General features: G+C 50.7%; 1 protein-coding gene across 2 annotated transcripts in view; it reads right to left on the bottom strand.

The window, feature by feature from the left end:
* Positions 1-11,174: 11,174 nt before the first annotated feature.
* Positions 11,175-19,604, bottom strand: part of NODAL (nodal growth differentiation factor) — a 35,268-nt gene continuing 26,838 nt past the window's right edge. The window contains exon 3 of one of the 2 annotated variants that reach the window (XM_075610756.1): positions 11,175-12,816. In XM_075610756.1, coding sequence (XP_075466871.1) covers positions 12,758-12,816 — 59 coding nt within the window. In that variant the 3' untranslated portion in view covers positions 11,175-12,757. The remainder of the gene's footprint in view (positions 12,817-19,604) is intronic. The other variant, XM_075610755.1, reaches the window with a different exon arrangement.

Below are 19,604 nucleotides of genomic sequence, written 5' to 3'. Positions count from 1 at the left end.
CAACAAATGACATGACTAAAAAATGAATATTATTATGATATTTATCTAATAGTGTCACCATTGATGCTGTATTATTCATTCTACCTCTTCCCATTCCCTCTCTACCTTCTCCCCTATTCCCTCTCTACCTTCTCCCCCATTCTATCCCTCCCCTCCCCCATTTTCTCTCACCCCCCCAGTCTCTCTATATTCCCTCCCCCCCCATTCTCCCTTTCCCTCTTGTCCTCCATTCTCTCTCCTGTCCCCCATTCTCCCTCCCGTCCCCCATTCTCTCTCTCTCTCTCTATCTATCTATCTATCTCTCTCTCTCTCTCTCTCTCTCTCTCTCTCAGTCTCTCTCTCAATCTCTCTCTCGTCCATTCTCTCTCTCTCGTCCATTCTCTCTCTCTCTCGTCCATTCTCTCTCTCTCGTCCATTCTCTCTCTCTCCACCCTCTATTCTCTGGTCACCCTATGTCTGCAGGGATTTCTGCACGGACCCAATAGTCCCGTCTGCAGGGATTTCTGCACAGGGCCAATAATCCCGTCTGCAGGGATTTCTGCAGAGGGCCAATAATCCCGTCTGCAGGGATTTCTGCACAGGGCCAATAATCCCGTCTGCAAAGATTTCTGCACAGGGCCAATAGTCCCGTCTGCAGGGATTTCTGCACAGGGCCAATAGTCCCGTCTGCAGGGATTTCTGCACAGGGCCAATAGTCCCGTCTGCAGGGATTTCTGCACAGGGCCAATAATCCCGTCTGCAGGGATTTCTGCACAGGGCCAATAATCCCGTCGGCAGGGATTTCTGCACAGGGCCAATAATCCCGTCGGCAGGGATTTCTGCACAGGGCCAATAATCCTGTGAGCAGGGATTTCTGCACAGAGCCAATAATCCCGTCTGCGGGGATTTCTGCACAGGGCCAATAATCCCGTCTGCAGGGATTTCTGCACAGGGCCAATAATCCCGTCTGCAGGGATTTCTGCACAGGGCCAATAATCCCGTCTGCAGGGATTTCTGCACAGGGCCAATAATCCCGTCTGCAGGGATTTCTGCACAGGGCCAATAATCCCATCTGCAGGGATTTCTGCACAGGGCCAATAATCCCATCTTCAGGGATTTCTGCACAGGGCCAATAATCCCGTCTGCAGGGATTTCTGCACAGGGCCAATAGTCCCGTCTGCAGGGATTTCTGCACAGGGCCAATAGTCCCGTCTGCAGGGATTTCTGCACAGGGCCAATAATCCTGTGTGCAGGGATTTCTGCACAGGGCCAATAGTCCCGTCTGCAGGGATTTCTGCACAGGGCCAATAATCCCGTCTGCAGGGATTTCTGCACAGGGCCAATAATCCCGTCTGCAGGGATTTCTGCACAGGGCCAATAATCCTGTCTGCAGGGATTTCTGCACAGGGCCAATAATCCCATCTGCAGGGATTTCTGCACAGGGCCAATAATCCCATCTGCAGGGATTTCTGCACAGGGCCAATAATCCCGTCTGCAGGGATTTCTGCACAGGGTCAATAATCCCGTCTGCAGGGATTTCTGCACAGGGCCAATTGTCCCGTCTGCAGGGATTTCTGCACAGGGCCAATAGTCCCGTCTGCAGGGATTTCTGCACAGGGCCAATAATCCCGTCTGCAGGGATTTCTGCACAGGGCCAATAATCCCGTCTGCAGGGATTTCTGCACAGGGCCAATAGTCCCGTGTTTTGGAATTTCTGCACAGGGCCAATAGTTCTGTCTGTAGGGACACACACACACACACACTCCTACCTTTCACTCTGGAGCATGTGGGGTGGGGGGGGGGGAAACAATCTTGACTTGCAGCAGGCACCTCACTTCCGGTTCTCACTGCTGAGGCTCCGCTGACACTAACCCTGCCCCCACCGTCTGCTGTCAGACCGGCCTCTGCTCTCTGCCTGCATTCTGTGCTCTCTGCTGCCCCCCCTGATCTGATGGACAAAACCGGAACAGCCACAAAAACCCGGTCAATTTAAAGATTGTGGGGCAGCCGGGACAGCCATTAAAAAACCGGGACAGACATAAAAAAACCGGGACTGTCCCGGCTAAACCGGGACACCTGGTCACCCTAGCCAAGAGGGAATAGCCATAATAATAAGTCTTGGTGCCAAGTATCACATTCCTAACACTGCATTTTTGACAGATTTGGTTATATGAACAAAATTGCAAAACAGGACCGCACACATCTTAAAAGGCAAAACAAATTTGAAAGCAAATTGAAGGAGCTTTTAAGGTGCAAGAGCAGGGGTGGCCAACTCCAGCCCTCAAGGGCAACCAGCTGGTTAGGTTTTCAGCATATCCCTGCTTCAGCACAGGTGGCTCAATCAGTGCTGAAGCAGGCATATCCTGAAGACCTGTTGGTGGCCCTTGGACTGGAGTCGTATACCTTCTTATCTCCATAATACACCATCAAAAAACACCATGCAGACCCAGTTAGTGTCATTAGGAACACCATGGTACAGGAGAAAATCTACATTTGAGGGAACGTTCCCCTTTAGCATTAGTAGTAAATCTGCTGAGATGCTGCCAAGTACACACGTTATAATACACTAATACAGGGGGGGGGTATGGTTCTAGGGGCCCGTGCTCTTCCCCAAGGTATTTAAATTAAATGCCAGGGGATCAAGTGAGGCCTCTGTAACTCCCTTACCTGCGCTCTGCCGGCTCTTGACGACGCGGAGTCATGTGACGTGACTCGTCGCCCTGGTAACACGCGTCGAATGCACGTGATGTCAAATGACCCGCGGCGTAATTTGGCACCGGATCCTTGGACAGAGGGGTGGGGGCGTGAACGCTGCGGCTGCCAGGCAGGGGGGGCACAGCTCAGGAAGTTTGCGCGCCCCCTGCACTAATCCACTCTGAGCAGAACTTGGCGTGTGGAATGTTTTTTTTGTTTAAGTTATTGTTTGAGGCAACAGGGAAATGTTTATAAGAGCATGTATCAAGGCTTTATTTTTTTTTATTTCATTTTTATTGCTATCCGCTGCCAAGTTTGCCTAACATAATCTGCATTAACAAGCGTCTCACCTGCAGTCAGGATGTCACCATTCTCGACACTTAAAGGGCAGTCCATGCTAGGCAGCAAGTCCTAGAGATGGATGTTTATAGGGTAAATGTACTTGAATAACCACTTTTTAAAACAAAATAAAAATTCATTTTAAGAAAGTATTTTTTTACTTTTTAAAACTTTTTTTTTTTTTAACCACACATTAAATGAGATATGGTGGGTTAAAAAGTGACAAGTGACCAAAAGTTTTTTTAATCTATCAAAAAAAAAATGGTGTGTATACAGCTCAACCCTGTTATAACGCTGTGCTGGGGGTCCAAAGAATCACATCGCGATATAAGCGATCGGTAGAAAAAATGTACAATTGTATGCATTGTACAAAAAAGTATTTAAGATACCAATAATCGTGTTGTAAAGTCTTCATAAATAGAAAAATTGGGAGCCACGCTTGCATCGCGTTATAAGCAGATTCGCCCTGTAACAGGGTTGACATGTATGTATGTATGTATTTATGTATGTATTTATGTATTTATGTATGTATTTATGTATGTATTTATGTCTTTTGATCGTCCTTAGAGCCACAGGTACAGTGTTCATGTTTGCGCTTTCCTTGTTTGTGTAATGATAGCAGCGTAATTAATTACTTTATCGGTTGGCAAACAGAAGTAGCCGATATACTTGAATTCAATGTTCCTGAATTTATGCAACATGTGTTCGTTTTTCACAAGATGCCAATAAGTGGAACCATGGCTGTTCAAGTAATTTGAATCTTTAAAGGAAGAAAAATTGCATTGAATTGCCCCTTTTCTAAGAGTAAGAATTGAATACCTTGCCTTGTTTACTAGCTGCCAAAAGTTTTTAAGTATTGATTTTATATTATATAGCACTTAAAGGGGGCTATGCACTAAGCAGTGATAAGTAGTTTTAAGAGCGCAAAGTGCTCTTAGAACGTGAAGTTCCGCCGAGCGCTATGCACTAAGCCGCGCAAACGGGCACTTTGCGCTCTAAAACGGGCTTTTCCTTGAAAAATTTTCTAAGTCCAACTTTGATCGTACGATCAGCTGTTTGCGCTGAATCCTGCCCTTCTGCGGGATTCACTAAGCAACGCAAACTGATCGTACGTGAAAGTTGCGCTGAATAAAGCTCACCAGCTAAGGCCTGGTGATAAAAAAGCAGGACTTAGAAAAAATTCTTTGTTTACCTTTTTGCAGGCGCAAAACCAATACAACAGGCCGGCGGGTGTCCCCGGCTCACCAAGCGGGGGTCCCCGCGGGAGTCCGGGGGTCCCCGCGGAAGTCCCGGGGTACCAATGTTGCGCCTCCAAAAATAATAAACAATATTTATAAATAAATACACCCCCCTAACACATACTGTACAGTAATGTGCAAAATTACTATTATCCACATATGGATAATAATGCATTTGCCCATTTTAAATACATATAACATTCAATAAATACAGTAAAAACATATTACACTTACCTTTTACAGGCATCCACGATGAAGGCCGTCTTCATCCTCATCTTCATCCTGCCCATGCCCCTACGGTGCTGCAAAACATGCACAACAATTACAATAGCCAATGTAATGTCCCCTAACCCCTTAATCACCATAGCGGTTATTAACCGCTACAGTCATTAAGGGGTTAACCCACCCTCACCCACCATTCGGGAGGCCTACATACCCTCCCACACTTACCCCCCACCCCGTGAGGCCTAACCACCCTCACCCACTACCCACAAGGGAGGCCTACCCACATACCCTTGGGGCCAATACCCCCTTCCCCCACCCCCAGTACCCACAATAAAAACAATACACAGTACCACATTAAACATCATTCTATTTATTAAATACATAACCCACCCCCTGTCCCCCCCATAAATACATGATTTATTTTTTTACATACAGGGTTCATACCCCAGCCCCACGCGAGTCCCTGGCGGGCTGGCGGGTCACCTGACAGACCTACAGGGTACCAGCAACTTATTTCACACAGGTTCTGGAGGCCTGTTGGTGGGTCCCGCCAAGCGCCATGGCCCCCAGGTGGTCTCCTTGGGTCACCGTGGGCCACAATTGGGTCCCCACAGTAGGCCTGCGGATGTATGGGAGCCCCTGGTCAGACCCACAGCTGTCTGCGGGGCCTCGGGTGGTTCTCACGGGTGTCTGGGGAACTCACGAGTGCTCACTACGGGTCCGCGGTGCCCCCACGGATGTGGGACCACCGGTTCTTCCCCGCAGACTACGGTCCGCAGTGCCCCCACAGATGTGGGACCACCGCTTCATCCCCGCAGGTGTCACCCGTGGAACCACCAGCCTGATACCCGTGAGATACCCGAGGAGACCGCAGGTGGTCTCCAGAGGTCTCACGCAGAACCAAGGAACCAACCCTGAATGTGAAATAAATAAACCTGGCCTATACATTCAATACATACACCCCCCCCCCCCCCAACACATACAGTACAATAACGTGCCAAATAACTATTATCCAGATATGGATAATATATTATTTGCCCATTATGAAACACATAAAACATCCACAAATCAAAACATGAATTTTTAATCTTAAAACCACCACATTGCATGTTAAAATAAATACAGCAGCCATTGCAAATATAAAAAAAAAAAAACTGCAGCTACACAAATGTCTATGAAATGTCACACAATTGCATAGAGTGTGTACATGATGCAATTAATTTGTGCATCATATAACACTATGCAAAATATATGTAACAATAAAATACACTATGAACAATGTCCCCTAACCACCAATGCCATCCTGAAAATCAATTAGAAAGTAACCAACATCAATACAATTAGCTTCAATCAATTAATCAATTTCCTCAAACAATTAAAATACAATACAAATCAAGTCTACAATTCCCTATTCAATTGCTAAAGCCAAACCATTGCCAAAACAATTCTAATTTAAAGTAGCCACCATCATTCTAATCTTACTACCATAAAGAAGCCTTTAGCTACATACAAATTACATTATTCACAACAATGACAAAATAAAGATGCTAAATACATTATCCATACATGAAAAGAACCTAAACATGAGCCAAACAAGCAATTATTATCCCTGTATGTCTATCCATACAGATAGATAAACATAACATACAGGGGCAATAATACAGCACCAAATACAATGCATTTACATACAAAATTCACATACAATACACCCATTCAGTGTCCGTGAATATATTATATACATAGATACATTAACGGGCATTAAATGGGAGTGAAAAAATAAAAGACACGCATGAAAAATCATAAAAACCTGTAAAAGTAAAAATAATATACTTTTCTTTTGTTTACTCACCATTAGATGTCCACTCTCCGAAATCCAAGCGACCCGGAAGCACAGGAACCAATCCACAGGTAAGCCATAAAATAAAAAACCATAACAAATCCACGTCTGTGTCTTCTTTGGGGTCTTCTGGGGTCTTCTTCCATCTTCCGGCTTCTTCCGTCTTCTTAGGCCACGCCCTTCTCTTCTTAGGAGGGGAGATGTTCCCTCCTCGGCGACTAGCTTCAAAATGAGGCGACATAAGCTTTTATAGGCCTATGACGTCACATTTTGGTCAAATGTTTCCCACGGTCCTGATTGGGCCGTGAAAAACATGTGATTTGGCCGATGAAAAAAAAAATGATGACGTCATTTAAAGGCAATGAAAGCACAGCCAATCAGAATGGCTTTGCTTCAATTGCCTTTAAGATGACGTCATTAAAAGAAACATGGCCGGTCTCACATGGTACCGTAGCCAATCAGAGCGTGGGAAATACATCCCAACTCTGATTGGCTCTAGTACCATGTGACACGCTTTCAAAGACGTCACATCCGTTCTCCCCCAAGCCTCTGTCACATGGTCTACTAGAGCCAATCAGAGATAGGATGGAGTTCCCACTCTCTGATTGGCTACGGTACCATGTGAGACCGGCCATGTTTCTTTTAATGACGTCATCTTAAAGGCAATTGAAGCAAAGCCATTCTGATTGGCTGTGCTTTCAATGCCTTTAAATGACGTCATCATGTTTTTTTTCATCGGCCAAATCACATGTTTTTCACGGCCCAATCAGGAAACAGTTGACCAAAATGTGACGTCATAGGCCTATAAAAGCCTATGTCGCCTCATTTTGAAACTAGTCGCCGAGGAGGGACCATCTCCCCTCCTAAGAAGAGAAGAAGGGCGTGGCCTAAGAAGACGGAAGAAGCCGGAAGAAGATGGAAGAAGACCCCAGAAGACCCCAAAGAAGACACAGACGTGGATTTGTTATTGTTTTTTATTTTATGGCTTACCTGTGGATTGGTTCCTGTGCTTCCGGGTCGCTTGGATTTCGGAGAGTAGACATCTAATGGTGAGTAAACAAAAGAAAAGTATATTATTTTTACTTTTACAGGTTTTTATGATTTTTCATTCATGTCTTTTATTTTTTCAGTTCCATTTAATGCCGTTAATGTATCTATGTATATAATACATTCACGGACACTGAATGGGTGTATTGTATGTAAATGCTTTGTATTTTATGCTGTATTATTGCCCCTGTATGTTATGTTTATCTATCTGTATGGATAGACATACAGGGATAATAATTGATTGTTTGGCTCATGTTTAGGTTCTTTTCATGTATGGATAATGTATGTAGCATCTTTATTTTTTATTATTGTTGTGAATAATGTAATTTGTATTTAGCTAAAAGCTTCTTTATGGTAGTAAGATTAGAATGATGGTGGTTACTTTAAATTAGAATTGTTTTGGCAATGGTTTGGCTTTAGCAATTGAATAGGGAATTGTATAATTGATTTGTATTGTATTTTAATTGTTTGAGGAAATTGATTAATTGATTGAAGCTAATTGTATTGATGTTGGTTACTTTCTAATTGATTTTCAGGATGGCATTGGTGGTTAGGGGACATTGTTCATAGTGTATTTTATTGTTACATATATTTTGCATAGTGTTATATGATGCACAGATTATTTGCATCATGTACACACTCTATGCAATTGTTTGACATTTCATAGACATTTGCTTAGCTGCAGTTTGGTTTTTTTATATTTGCAATGGCTGCTGTATTTATTTTAACATGCAATGTGGTGGTTTTAAGATTAAAAATTCATGTTTTGATTTGTGGATGTTTTATGTGTTTCATAATGGGCAAATAATATATTATCCATATCTGGATAATAGTTATTTTGCACATTATTGTACTGTATGTGTTGGGGGGGGGGGGGTGTATTGGCCCCAAGGGTATGTGGGTAGGCCTTCCTTGTGGGTAGTGGGTGAGGGTGGTTAGGCCTCACGGGATGGGGGGTTAGAGTGGGAGGGTATGTAGGCCTCCCGAGTGGTGGGTGAGGGTGGGTTAAACCCTTAATGACTGTAGCGGTTAATAACCGCTATGGTGATTAAGGGGTTAGGGGACATTACATTGGCTATTGTAATTGTTGTGCATGTTTTGCAGCACCGTAGGGGCATGGGCAGAATGAAGATGAGGATGAAGACGGCCTTCATCGTGGGTGCCTGTAAAATGTAAGTGTTAAATGTTTTGACTGTATTTATTGTAATTTATATGTATTTAAAATGGGCAAATGCATTATTATCCATATGTGGATAATAGTAATTTTGCCCATTACAGTACAGTATGTGTTAGGGGGTGGGGGGATGTGTGTTGTTTATTGGGGGCAATTGTCCCCAATAAACATGCTAATGTGCCTTAACCCTTTCATTGCCTTGGCGGCTATCTGCTAAGGTAATGAAGCTGTATTAATGTATTTTTATTAATAGTGTGCGGGAGCAGGGGGTCCCCTGGGCTGAACTGCATTGATTTCTGCCTCAGAGACCCCCTGCTTCCCGAGTTACAGGCTCCGGTTTGGGGCATCGGTGCCAGTGCGGACGCCATCTTTATAGAGCCCATGTCGCGTCTTGGACGCTATAAAGATGGCGGCGGCACTGGCACCCGATGTCCCATACCAGGGCCTGTAACTCGGGAAGCAGGGGGTCTCTGAGGCAGAAATCAATGTGGTTCAGCTCAGGGGACCCCCTGCTCCCGCACACTGTTATTAAAAATACATTAATGCTGCTTCATTACCATAGCGTATAGCAGCTACGGTAATGAATTATTGTTTATTGTTATGTATGTTTTAATACTAGTGTAGATGTGCGGGGGTCTCCTGAGCTGAACCGCATTGGTTTCAGGTCCGAGGACTCCCTACTTCAGGAGATACAGGCCCCTTTATGGGGTGCCGGTATCCCCTGCAGAATATAAATAACCCGGTCACGTGACGCGGGAGCTTTAAACTGCAGGGGATACCGGCACCCCATAACGGGGCCTGTATCTCCTGAAGTAGGGGGTCCTCGGACCTGAAACCAATGCGGTTCAACTCCGGAGACCCCCTGCTCATGTACACTATAAATAAAATGTATTTATTTAGTGTACGATCGCCAGTAATAGCCTTGCTTGGAGATAGCAAATCTCCATGCAAACGTAACGTGCGGCTTTTTTTCCTATCAGGTAGCGTACGTGAACTTTAAGTGTGATAGCAGAGGGAAAAAAGCCGCACGCACGATAAGCCAGTTTTGGGCACGTCCGATATGAAATGGGCTGAGGGCCTTAGTGAATAGCGCCGCGGGCTTAATTTTTTATCGGACGTGCTAATTTTTTTCAGCCCAGCGCGAAAGCTCGGAGCTTAGTGCATAGCCCCCAAAGTGCTTCACAATTATAGCATGCAGTATACAGACACAGTCCTGATGAGTTTGTGTTTTGGTGCCTGAGGCACAGGGAGATACTGACTTGCCCAAGATCACAAGGAGCCGACACCAGGATTGGATGCCCCTGCTTCAAAGTCGGTTCCATAGTGTTCAGTCGGTGCTTTTCCTCACTGATCCGCTCCAGCCGTCCTGCAGAAATCTGTTCAATATCTAAGCCAGGGGTCTCAGACTCAGTCCTCAAGGGCCACCAACAAGCCAGCTTTTATGGATATCCCTGCTTCAGTACAGGTGGCTCAGTTTCAGCTGAGTCGAAGACTAAGTCACTGATTGAGCCACCTGTGCTGAAGCAGGGATATCCATTAAAGCTGGCCTGTTGGTGGCCCTTGAGGACTGAGTCTGAGACCCCTGATCAAAGCGTTGTGGTAAGAATGTACAAAGCCAATGGCAAAAAACGAACTGGTCTTAAAGTGTCGCCTTTACTCTTTACACTATCCCCCTCCCACCATTTTTTTTTTTTTACAGGATGGGAAACCGGCAGTTACTTTTCAGCTCTTGGGGAACCCCCAGTACCCCAGATACTTACAAGAGAAGTTACCAGGTTTAGAGCTTCATCAGAAAAAAACACTAAATGGCTGCAAAATCTCTGGCCAATAGGAAGTGGCAACATTCTTTGTTCTGGCTTCCTATTGGATGGCCATTTAAATACCCTTTAAAAACCAGGAAGTAATACCGGCAACTTCACCTTGAAGTATCTGCGGTTCTGGGAAGTGCTAAAAGCTTTGGGGAAAATCCCAGGTTCCAGTCCAGTAAACAGAACAAAAAAATGGTTAGCTATGTTAGAGCAGTGTTTCCCAACTCCAGTCCTCGGGGAACCCCAACAGTTCAGGTCTTAAGGATGTCCCTGCTCCAGCACAGGTGGCTCAGTCAAAATGACTGAGCTGCGGATTGACCCACCTGTGTTGGAGCAGGGATATCCTTAAGACCTGACCTGTTGGGGTTCCCTGAGGACTGGAGTTGGGAAACACTGAGTTAGAGGGCTCCTTTTAAGGCAGCCTACTCAAGATGGCATAAATAAAGTGAAATGTAAAAGTGCCCACAAATATGTGAAAATCATATTTCAAGTAATAGTTACTGAAAATGTGGCGTCTGAACCTCTTGGAAGTGCTTTTACCTGTATCTTGTTTAAAAAATGCTTTGAGAAAAAAAAAAAAATGCTTATACTGGCCATTGACCAGCATGAATCTAGAGCGGCCCAGTGGCCATGAAAATAAAAGCTGTGAGTCATGGTTTTATGATTTGATAATCAATGACTTCGCCTTACAAAAGATTAAGCCCAATTTTATCCTATGGAGTAACTATGTGAACTCATAAGTGTTGTTTTATTGGGTTAGAACTAAAGTCTTAAAGTATAAAAGTATTGGTTTTCAATGTGTACATTGCTTAGCATGTGTCTTACTGCCCTTAGATTTTTTTTGTTAATGCATTTTTCTAATAGATCATTTCACAAACTGGACGTGTAAACAAATGTCTTTATCACAGTCGCTGCACCTTACACCTTTTGATCATGTCACTTTATTTATTTCTGGCCTACAAGCAGCACAATAGGATTTCAAGTTCTTTAGGGGATTATAGCACATGTCAGATTCGTCATGAAGTGCTGAGCACACTGTCAGTACTATATAAGAAAATCAGAATAATGTCTATAAAGTGTAAACCTGTCGGCAGCGAAATCGAGCTCTATGAAACCCCAAGCTGACATGTTACACAAAAGCAGGGACCAACTGCTAAACAAAAAAAAAGGTAATTTGTCTACGGAAAAGGCATATAATATGTAATTTAGGTTGTATTTCAGGAATCATTTTTTTAAATACAGCTTGGTCAAAGTACAAGACCTTTGTAGCAGCATGAAAATGATTTATTATGTGTGTGATCCAGTAACACCCGAACTGCTCAATACATTGTGGTGTGCTACAATCCCCATCGGCAATGCGGGAATTAGTTTCATGGCTCTGTAAACAAACCTGGTTTTAGTGAAACATAGTATTTTCGGAATCTCTGAATTGCAAAACATATGTTGTGTTTTTTTTTTTATTAACATCATCTCAATCAGGAAAATAGCAATCGCCTATCACCAGGCCCTTTTATGATGGTTACCATTTCTTATCAAACATTTGGCTTGCACCATGAGCAAAAGTTCATTGGTGATTTAGTGTCAAGGGATGAAATTATTTATTAATAGGGCTCACTGATAAACAGCCAACCTGTAGACTGTGGACAATGTGTAGTCAATGCTACAATTACAGTTGAACAATACAATTCCTTTTGTGCCTTTACTTCAATATTCCCCTATAGTGTAATGCTAACCCATTTTAGGGTCATATTTATTAAAACCACCATTGCCAGAGAGACCCGCAATGTCTTGAAAAGTAACGGATCACCGATCACTCTGGCATCGTAGGTGTTAGGCATATATCTCAAGACACATTACCGATCATCGATTTTTAAATGGGCCGTGCGGTCTCTTGTGGAATAGCACTGTTTAGTAAATATGCACCCTGGACACGGGATTCATTTACTGAACATCTGCAGTGGGAAAGTATATGGGTGGGGTGGGGATCCTGGCAACATGGTGAATTGGCTTTGGGTTTTATTTAATGAACATATTTCCTATATCAAGGTAAATGTATAAATTTTTACAAAAAATATATTATTTTTTAGAATACATATATACATTATTTACATATTCACAGATTCTCTTCCTTAACACATACAAAGTCACGATGGATATGAAGTTCTCTAATGGTGCAGCCAATATGCTATTCTACGGTTCTAAGCCAGATCTATGATTACGGTCATAAAAGAAATCGGATGTCTTCTGGACATTAAATGGTCAATGTCTCTAGATACTTCTCCAGGGTTGATGTCCAGTGAAAAACTGTAGTCTGCAGGTTCTTCAGTGGCAACCACATTCTTCAACAGTCATCTCTTCATGGTGGTGGACTACAACCTTTCCATCCTCAAAGTAGAGCATGCTAAGAGGGCTCATCTTAACCGGAACACAGCATGCTGAGGGAACTCGATCTGGCATATAATACTTTAGCAAACTCTGCAATAAAAAGGAGGAGAAAGAATTCGTAGGCTCGAGCTGGTAAATGCAGCCAATATGCCTACAGCAAGTAGTGTAAGTGGTATGGAAGAAAACAATAAACATTTAGTAAACAACTGCACGCAAAACCCTATTTTGTCAAATTGATTTTGTTGTATATTTTCGAACATGGGTAAAGCATAAATAAATTGCAACATTTTCAAATTTAAAGAAAGGAAATCATAGCACGTGACTTGTATTCTGGAACCATTTATATACCGTATATAAAAAAAAAAGTGAAAGTAATTTTGTATGATTTTCTTAACATAACAAAAGCAACATGGTTCTCATTTACAAGACTAATAGATTGAGTTAGTCCTTATGGTTGAGTGAAATGTAAGTATGGGCCATTTCATAAAGTGAAACAAGCTAAGAGTAGTCTGGAAGTGTACATTCATGCACTGGGGGCACAGAAATCCGGGGGTGAAATACATGTCATAAATGATACACCATGATTAAACGTGACAATTGGAATGACAAGGTTGTTGAACTGGCATGCTGAGTATAAGGAGATGTGGTACAGATGACCACAATGGGTTTGGCATATCTGATGACCTGAAATGGGCAAACAGTGTGACCAGGCATCGGGGAGTAAGTAGAATGTAAATGGAGCAGAGATGGGTGTCATCTGTGGAACCGAAGTGAGCTAGATACTATAAGGATCGTTGGCAAAACAGTCCTTTGCCCAGTTCTTGAACCTAACCTTCTGGACAAATGTAAGCAACGTAGGGATGGAGAAGAAAATGAAGTTCCATTAAAAACCTTTAATAAGAAAAAAAAGATCTTCAAAAAAGTGCCGCCTGGAAGGAAGGTGAAAGGTAAGTAAATCACCAACCATGCCAGAGTGGTAAGATGTTCTGAAAATGTACTATGTAGACTCAGACTACAAATATATGAAATGTACAGCACCAGTGGATGTCAAGTTGGTATAATGTAAACTAAAGGAGGAGCAAAGTAAATAATGGTTGAAGGGATTTATTCTGTAGCAGGATATCAACAGGATTTCCATATAACATCATGTAAAATATTTGGGTGGAGAAACATGAAGTTCTCGGGAAAAGCCGTTTTAAAACTATATTGTTAGTCCAAATAAGAGAGGTATCACCTACTATAGACGTACTAACTTATTTCTGCACTTGCTAGTGGACGAACATGGTTGCATAATCAAATTTATGGTGGAAGTCTGGGAAGGGAAATGGGCATGATATCTTCATTTGTCAATATTCTGTTGGTGCGCATTACCTCTAGAGACCAAGACTATGAGTCTTCATCATCAAGGTAGAAAGTACAGAAATTATATATTGTTTCAGCTGTAATCAGGGGTCTCATTGATATATACAGTCCACTTGTCCAAGCTGTTATCAACCAATTCACTTTTGTAAAAATATTATTGAGATCCACTATGTTCCGATAACAAGTGGGTGGCTTAGTGCTTATTGGGGACACTATCATACAGATGCTCCCATTGAAACTTGATCTGGTACCCTTATGAGTTGCTAGGTAAGTCATGGGAACGTGCATGTTTTGTATGGGCTCAATTACCGATGGCGCGGCGAACCCGATTAATGCAGGAGTGCACTCCACTCTGTTATTCCCAGCATCAGCCTCGTCGCGTGATATGGAAGTGCCCCCACACCCAGGCAGTATAAAGGGTGATGAATAGCCCTCTTAATATTTGATGGTAATCTGAAAGTTCTGGATACTTGTAATGAATGATAAAGGAGTTTTGTATCTATGACAGTTTTGTTCAAAGCCGACACCAAATCTATATATATAAAACTGCAAATATTGATTGTGAGTGTCTGTAGACAATTTGATTGGTCTGTCGGTCTGCCCGCCCTCACACGGCTCTCATTTGCCGGTGTGTCTCGCCCCACCCCCCGCTCCCCGCCGTGTGTTCCGCCCCCCCACGGCTCTCATTGGCCGGTGCGCTCTAACCCAGGGGTCCCCAACCCCCGGCCACACTGCTGCTGCTGCCTGAGGTGACGAAATGCTCCATGGTGCTGCAGGCTGTTGCTGCTGCTGCTGGGGGGGAAACTTAACTGAGAAGTGTGAGTATTCCCCCCCCCCCAGCTCCGTTTGCCCCCCCTCCCTCCCAGCTCCGTTTTGACCCCCCAGCTGTTTTTGCCCCTCCCCCCAGCTCCGTTTTTGACCCCCTCAAGCTCCGTTTTTTACCCCGCCCCCAGCTCCGTTTTTTACCCCGCCCCCCAGCTCCGTTTTTTACCCCCCCAGCTCCGTTTTTGACCCCTCCAGCTCCGTTTTTTACCCCACTCAGCTCCGTTTTTGCCCCCCCAGCTCAATTTTTGCCCCCCCTCGTTTTTGCTCCTCCCCCCCGTTTTTGCTCCTCCAGCTCCGTTTTTGCCTCCCCTAGCTTCGTTTTTTCCTCCCCTAGCTTCGTTTTTGCGTCCCCCAGCTTCGTTTTTGCCTCCCACCCCAGCTCCGTTTTTGCCCCCCCCCCTGCTCCGTTTTTGCCCACCCCCAGCTCCGTTTTTGCCTCCCCTCCCCCACACACACAGTGACACAAACACAGTGACTGACACACACCGGGTAAGGCCGCCCTACCCCTCCCCCCGGCGTACCTGCCTTCCCCCCCTGCCTTGCCGCCCCTGCCTTCCCCCCTCCTGCCTTGCCGCCCATGCCTTCCCCCCCTGCCATGCCACCCCTGCCTTTCCCCCCTCGCCACTGCCTTTCCCCCCCCGCTCCTGCCTTTCCCCCCCGCCCCCACCCCTGCCTTCCCCCCCTGCCTTCTCCCCCTGCCTTCCCCCCCTGCCTTGCCGCCCCTGCCTTTCCCCTCCGCCCCTGCCCCAGCCTTTCCCCCCCACCCCTGCCTTCCCCCCACCAGCCCCTGCCTTTGCCCCCCACCCCTGCCTTTCCCCCCCGCCCCTGCCTTTCCCCCCCGCCCCTGCCTTCCCCCCTGCCTTTCCCCCCCCACCCCTGCCTTTCCCCCCCACCCCTGCCTTCCCCTGCCCCTGCCTTCCCCCCCCGTGCCTGCTTTCCCCCCCGCCTTTCCCCCCTCCCACCCCTGCCTTCCCCCCAGCCCCTGCCTTTTCCCCCCCCACCCCTGCCTTTCCCCCCCCCCCTGCCTTTCCCCCCCGCCCCTGCCTTTCCCCCCCCCACCCCTGCCTTCCCCCCCCGTGCCTGCTTTCCCCCCACCTTTCCCCCCTCCCACCCCTGCCTTCCCCCCCCCGCCCCTGCCTTTTCCCCCCCCACCCCTGCCTTTCCCCCCCCTGCCTTTCCCCCCCCACCCCTGCCTTCCCCCCCCTGCCCCTGCCTTTTCCCCCCCCACCCCTGCCTTTCCCCCCCCACCCCTGCCTTTCCCCCCCCTGCCCCTGCCTTTCCCCCCCCCAGCCTCTGCCTTTCACCCCCCGCCCCTGCCTTTCCCCCCCCGCCCCTGCCTTTCCCCCCCCCCCGCTCCTGCATTTCCCCCCCGCCTTTCCCCCCCTGCCTTTCCCCCCCCCGCCCCTGCCTTTCCCCCCCCCACCCCTGCCTTTCCCCCCCTGCCCCTGCCTTCCCCCCCCGCCCCTGCCTTCCTCCCCCGCCCCTGCCTTCCTCCCCCGCCCCTGCCTTTCCCCACCCCTGCCTTTCCCCCCCGCCCCTGCCTTTCCCCCCCACCTTTGCCCCCTCACACCCCTGCCTTCCCCCCCTGCCCCTGCCTTTCCCCACCACCCCTGCCTTTCCCCCCCGCCCCTACATTCCCCCCCCTGCCCCTGTGTTTTCCCCCCTGCCCCTGCCTTCCCCCCTGCCTTTCCCCCCGCCCCTGCCTTTCCCCCCCCCCGCCCCTGCCTTTCCCCCCCGCCCCTGCCTTTTCCCCCTCTGCCCCTGTATTCCCCCCCCTCCACCCCTGCCTTCCCCCCCTGCCCCTGCCTTTCCCCACCACCCCTGCCTTTCCCCCCCCGCCCCTGCCTTTCCCCCCCGCCTCTGCCTTTCCCCCCCCGCCTCTGCCTTCCCCCCCCCCGCCCCTGCCTTTCCCCCCTGGCCCTGCCTTCCCCCCTGCCCCTGGTTTCCCCCGCCCCTGCCTTTCCCTCCCCCCCGCCCCTGCCTTTCCCCCCCCTGCCTTTCCCCCCCATCCCCTGCCTTTCTCCCCCCCTGCCTTTCCCCCCCCCCGGCCCAAGCCTTTCCCCCCCCCCCCCGCCCTGCCTTCCCCCCCCCCGACCCTGCCTTCCCCCCCTGCCTCCCCCCCTGCCTTTCCCCCCCAGCACCCCTGCCTTCCCCCCCGCCCCTGCCTTTACACCCCCCTGCCTTTCTCCCCCCTCACCCCTGCCTTTCCCCCCGCCCCTGCCTTTCCCCCCCGCCCCTGCCTTTCCCCCCCCCCGCCTTTACCCCCCCCGCCCCTGCCTTCCCCCCCCCCGCCCCTGCCTTCCCCCCCCCGCCCCTGCCTTCCCCCCCCCTGCCCCTGCCTTCCCCCCCCCTGCCCCTGCCTTCCCCTCGCCCCTGCCTTCCCCCCCGCCCCTGCCTTTCCCCCCCCCGCCTTTCCCCCGTCTTTCCCTGCCCCTATCTTCCCCCTGCCCCTGCCTTCCCCCCCTCTGCCCCTGCCTTTCCCCCCCTCTGCCCCTGCCTTTCCCCCCCTCTGCCCCTGCCTTCCCCCCGCCCCTGCCTTCCCCCCCTCTGCCCTTGCCTTCCCCCCCTCCGCCCTTGCCTTCCCCCCCCGCCCTGCCTTCCACCCACCCCTGCCTTTCCCCCCCCGCCCCTGCCTTTCCCCCCACGCCCCTGCCTTTCCTCCCCCCACCCCTGCCTTTCCCCCCCCACTGCCTTCCCCCCCACCCCTGCCTTCCCCCCCACCCCTGCCTTCCCCCCCTGCCCCTGCCTTTCCCCCCCTGCCCCTGCCTTTCCCCCCCACGCCCCTGCCTTTCCCCCCCCGCCCCTGCCTTCCCCCCCACCCCTGCCTTCCCCCCGCCCCTGCCTTCCCCGCCCCTGCATTCCCCCCCGGCCTTGCCCCCCCCCGCCCCTGCCTTCCCCCCCGCCCCTGCCTTTTCCTCACCGCCCCTGCCTTTCCCGCCCCTGCCTTTCCCCCCCGCCACTGCCTTCCCCTCTCCGCCCCTGCCTTCCCCCCCGCCCCTGCCTTCCCCCCCCACCCCTGACTTCCCCCCCCGCCCCTGCCTTCCCCCCCACCCCTGCCTTCCCCCCCCCACTGCCTTCCCCCCCACCCCTGCCTTCCCCCCCCTGCCCCTGCCTTTCCCCCACCACCCCTGCCTTTCCCCCCCCACTGCCTTCCCCCCCACCCCTGCCTTCCCCCCCCTGCCCCTGCCTTTCCCCCCCTGCCCCTGCCTTTCCCCCCCACGCCCCTGCCTTTCCCCCCCTGCCCCTGCCTTCCCCCCCACCCCTGCCTTCCCCCCCGCCCCTGCCTTCCCCGCCCCTGCATTCCCCCCCGGCCTTGCCCCCCCCCGCCCCTGCCTTCCCCCCCGCCCCTGCCTTTTCCCCACCGCCCCTGCCTTTCCCGCCCCTGCCTTTCCCCCCCGCCCCTGCCTTCCCCTCTCCGCCCCTGACTTCCCCCCCGCCCCTGCCTTCCCCCCACCCCTGCCTTCCCCCCCCCGCCCCTGCCTTCCCCGCCCCTGCCTTCCCCCCCCGGCCTTGCCCCCCCGCCCCTGCCTTCCCCCCCGCCCCTGCCTTTTCCCCACCGCCTCTGCCTTTTCCCCACCGCCCCTGCCTTTCCCACCCCCGCCCCTGCCTTCCCCTCTCCGCCCCTGCCTTCCCCTCTCCGCCCCTGCCTTCCCCCCTGCCCCTGCCTTCCCCCCCCGCCCTTGCCTTCCCCCCCCGCCCTTGCCTTCCCCCCCCCTGCCCTTGCCTTCCCCCCTCTGCCCTTGCCTTCCCCCCTCTGCCCTTGCCTTCCCCCCCTCTGCCCTTGCCTTCCCTCTGCCTTCCCCCCCCCGCCCCCCCCTCCCCCCCCCGCCCCTGCCTTCCCCCCCTCCGCCCCTGCCTTTCCCCACCCCCCCCGCCCCTGCCTTTCCCCACCCCCCGCCCCTGCCTTTCCCCACCCCCGCCCCTGCCTTTCCCCACCCCCGCCCCTGCCTTTCCCCACCCCCCGCCCCTCCCCACCCCCCCGCCCCTGCCTTTCCCCACCCCCCGCCCCTGCCTTTCCCCCCCTCCACCCCTGCCTCCCCCCCTGCCCCTGCCTTTCCCCCCCCGCCCCTGCCTTCCCCCCCCCCCCTGCCTTCCCCCCCCCCCCGCCCCTGCCTTCCCCCCCCCCGCCCCTGCCTTCCCCCCCCCACCCCTGCCTTTCCCCCCCCCCGCCCCTGCCTTTCCCCCCCGCCCCTGCCTTTCCCCCCCCGTCCCTGCCTTTACCCCCCCCTGCCTTTCCCCCCCCGGTCCCTGCTTTCCCCCCCTGCCTTTCCCCGCCCCTGCTTTCCCCCCCGCCCCTGCCTTTTCCCCCCCCCGCCCTCCCTCCTTTGCCTTTCACCCGCCGCCCGCCCTCCTGCCTTTGCCTTTCACCCACCCGCCGCCCGCACTCCCGCCGCCTCCCACCTCTGTCTTTCACCCACTCGCCGCCTCACACATCTGCGCCCCACAGCCGCCGCCCGCACTCAACAGACACCTGCTGCCTCTCACCCACCCGCCACACTCAACACACACCTGCTGCCTCTCACCCACCCGACACACTCCTGCCGCCTCCCGCCCCTATGCACTGACATCACTGACCAGCCGCCGCACCCACTCACCACCCACCCAGCGCCTCCTGCCTCACACCCACCCGCCGCACTCACACCCCTATGCACCGACATCACTGACCAGCCTCAGCCCGCACTCACCAGACA

This window comes from Ascaphus truei, chromosome 8 (genome assembly GCF_040206685.1).
Source record: "Ascaphus truei isolate aAscTru1 chromosome 8, aAscTru1.hap1, whole genome shotgun sequence".
NCBI classification, from domain to species: domain Eukaryota; kingdom Metazoa; phylum Chordata; class Amphibia; order Anura; family Ascaphidae; genus Ascaphus; species Ascaphus truei.
This window is presented reverse-complemented; position numbering and strand designations above follow the sequence as displayed.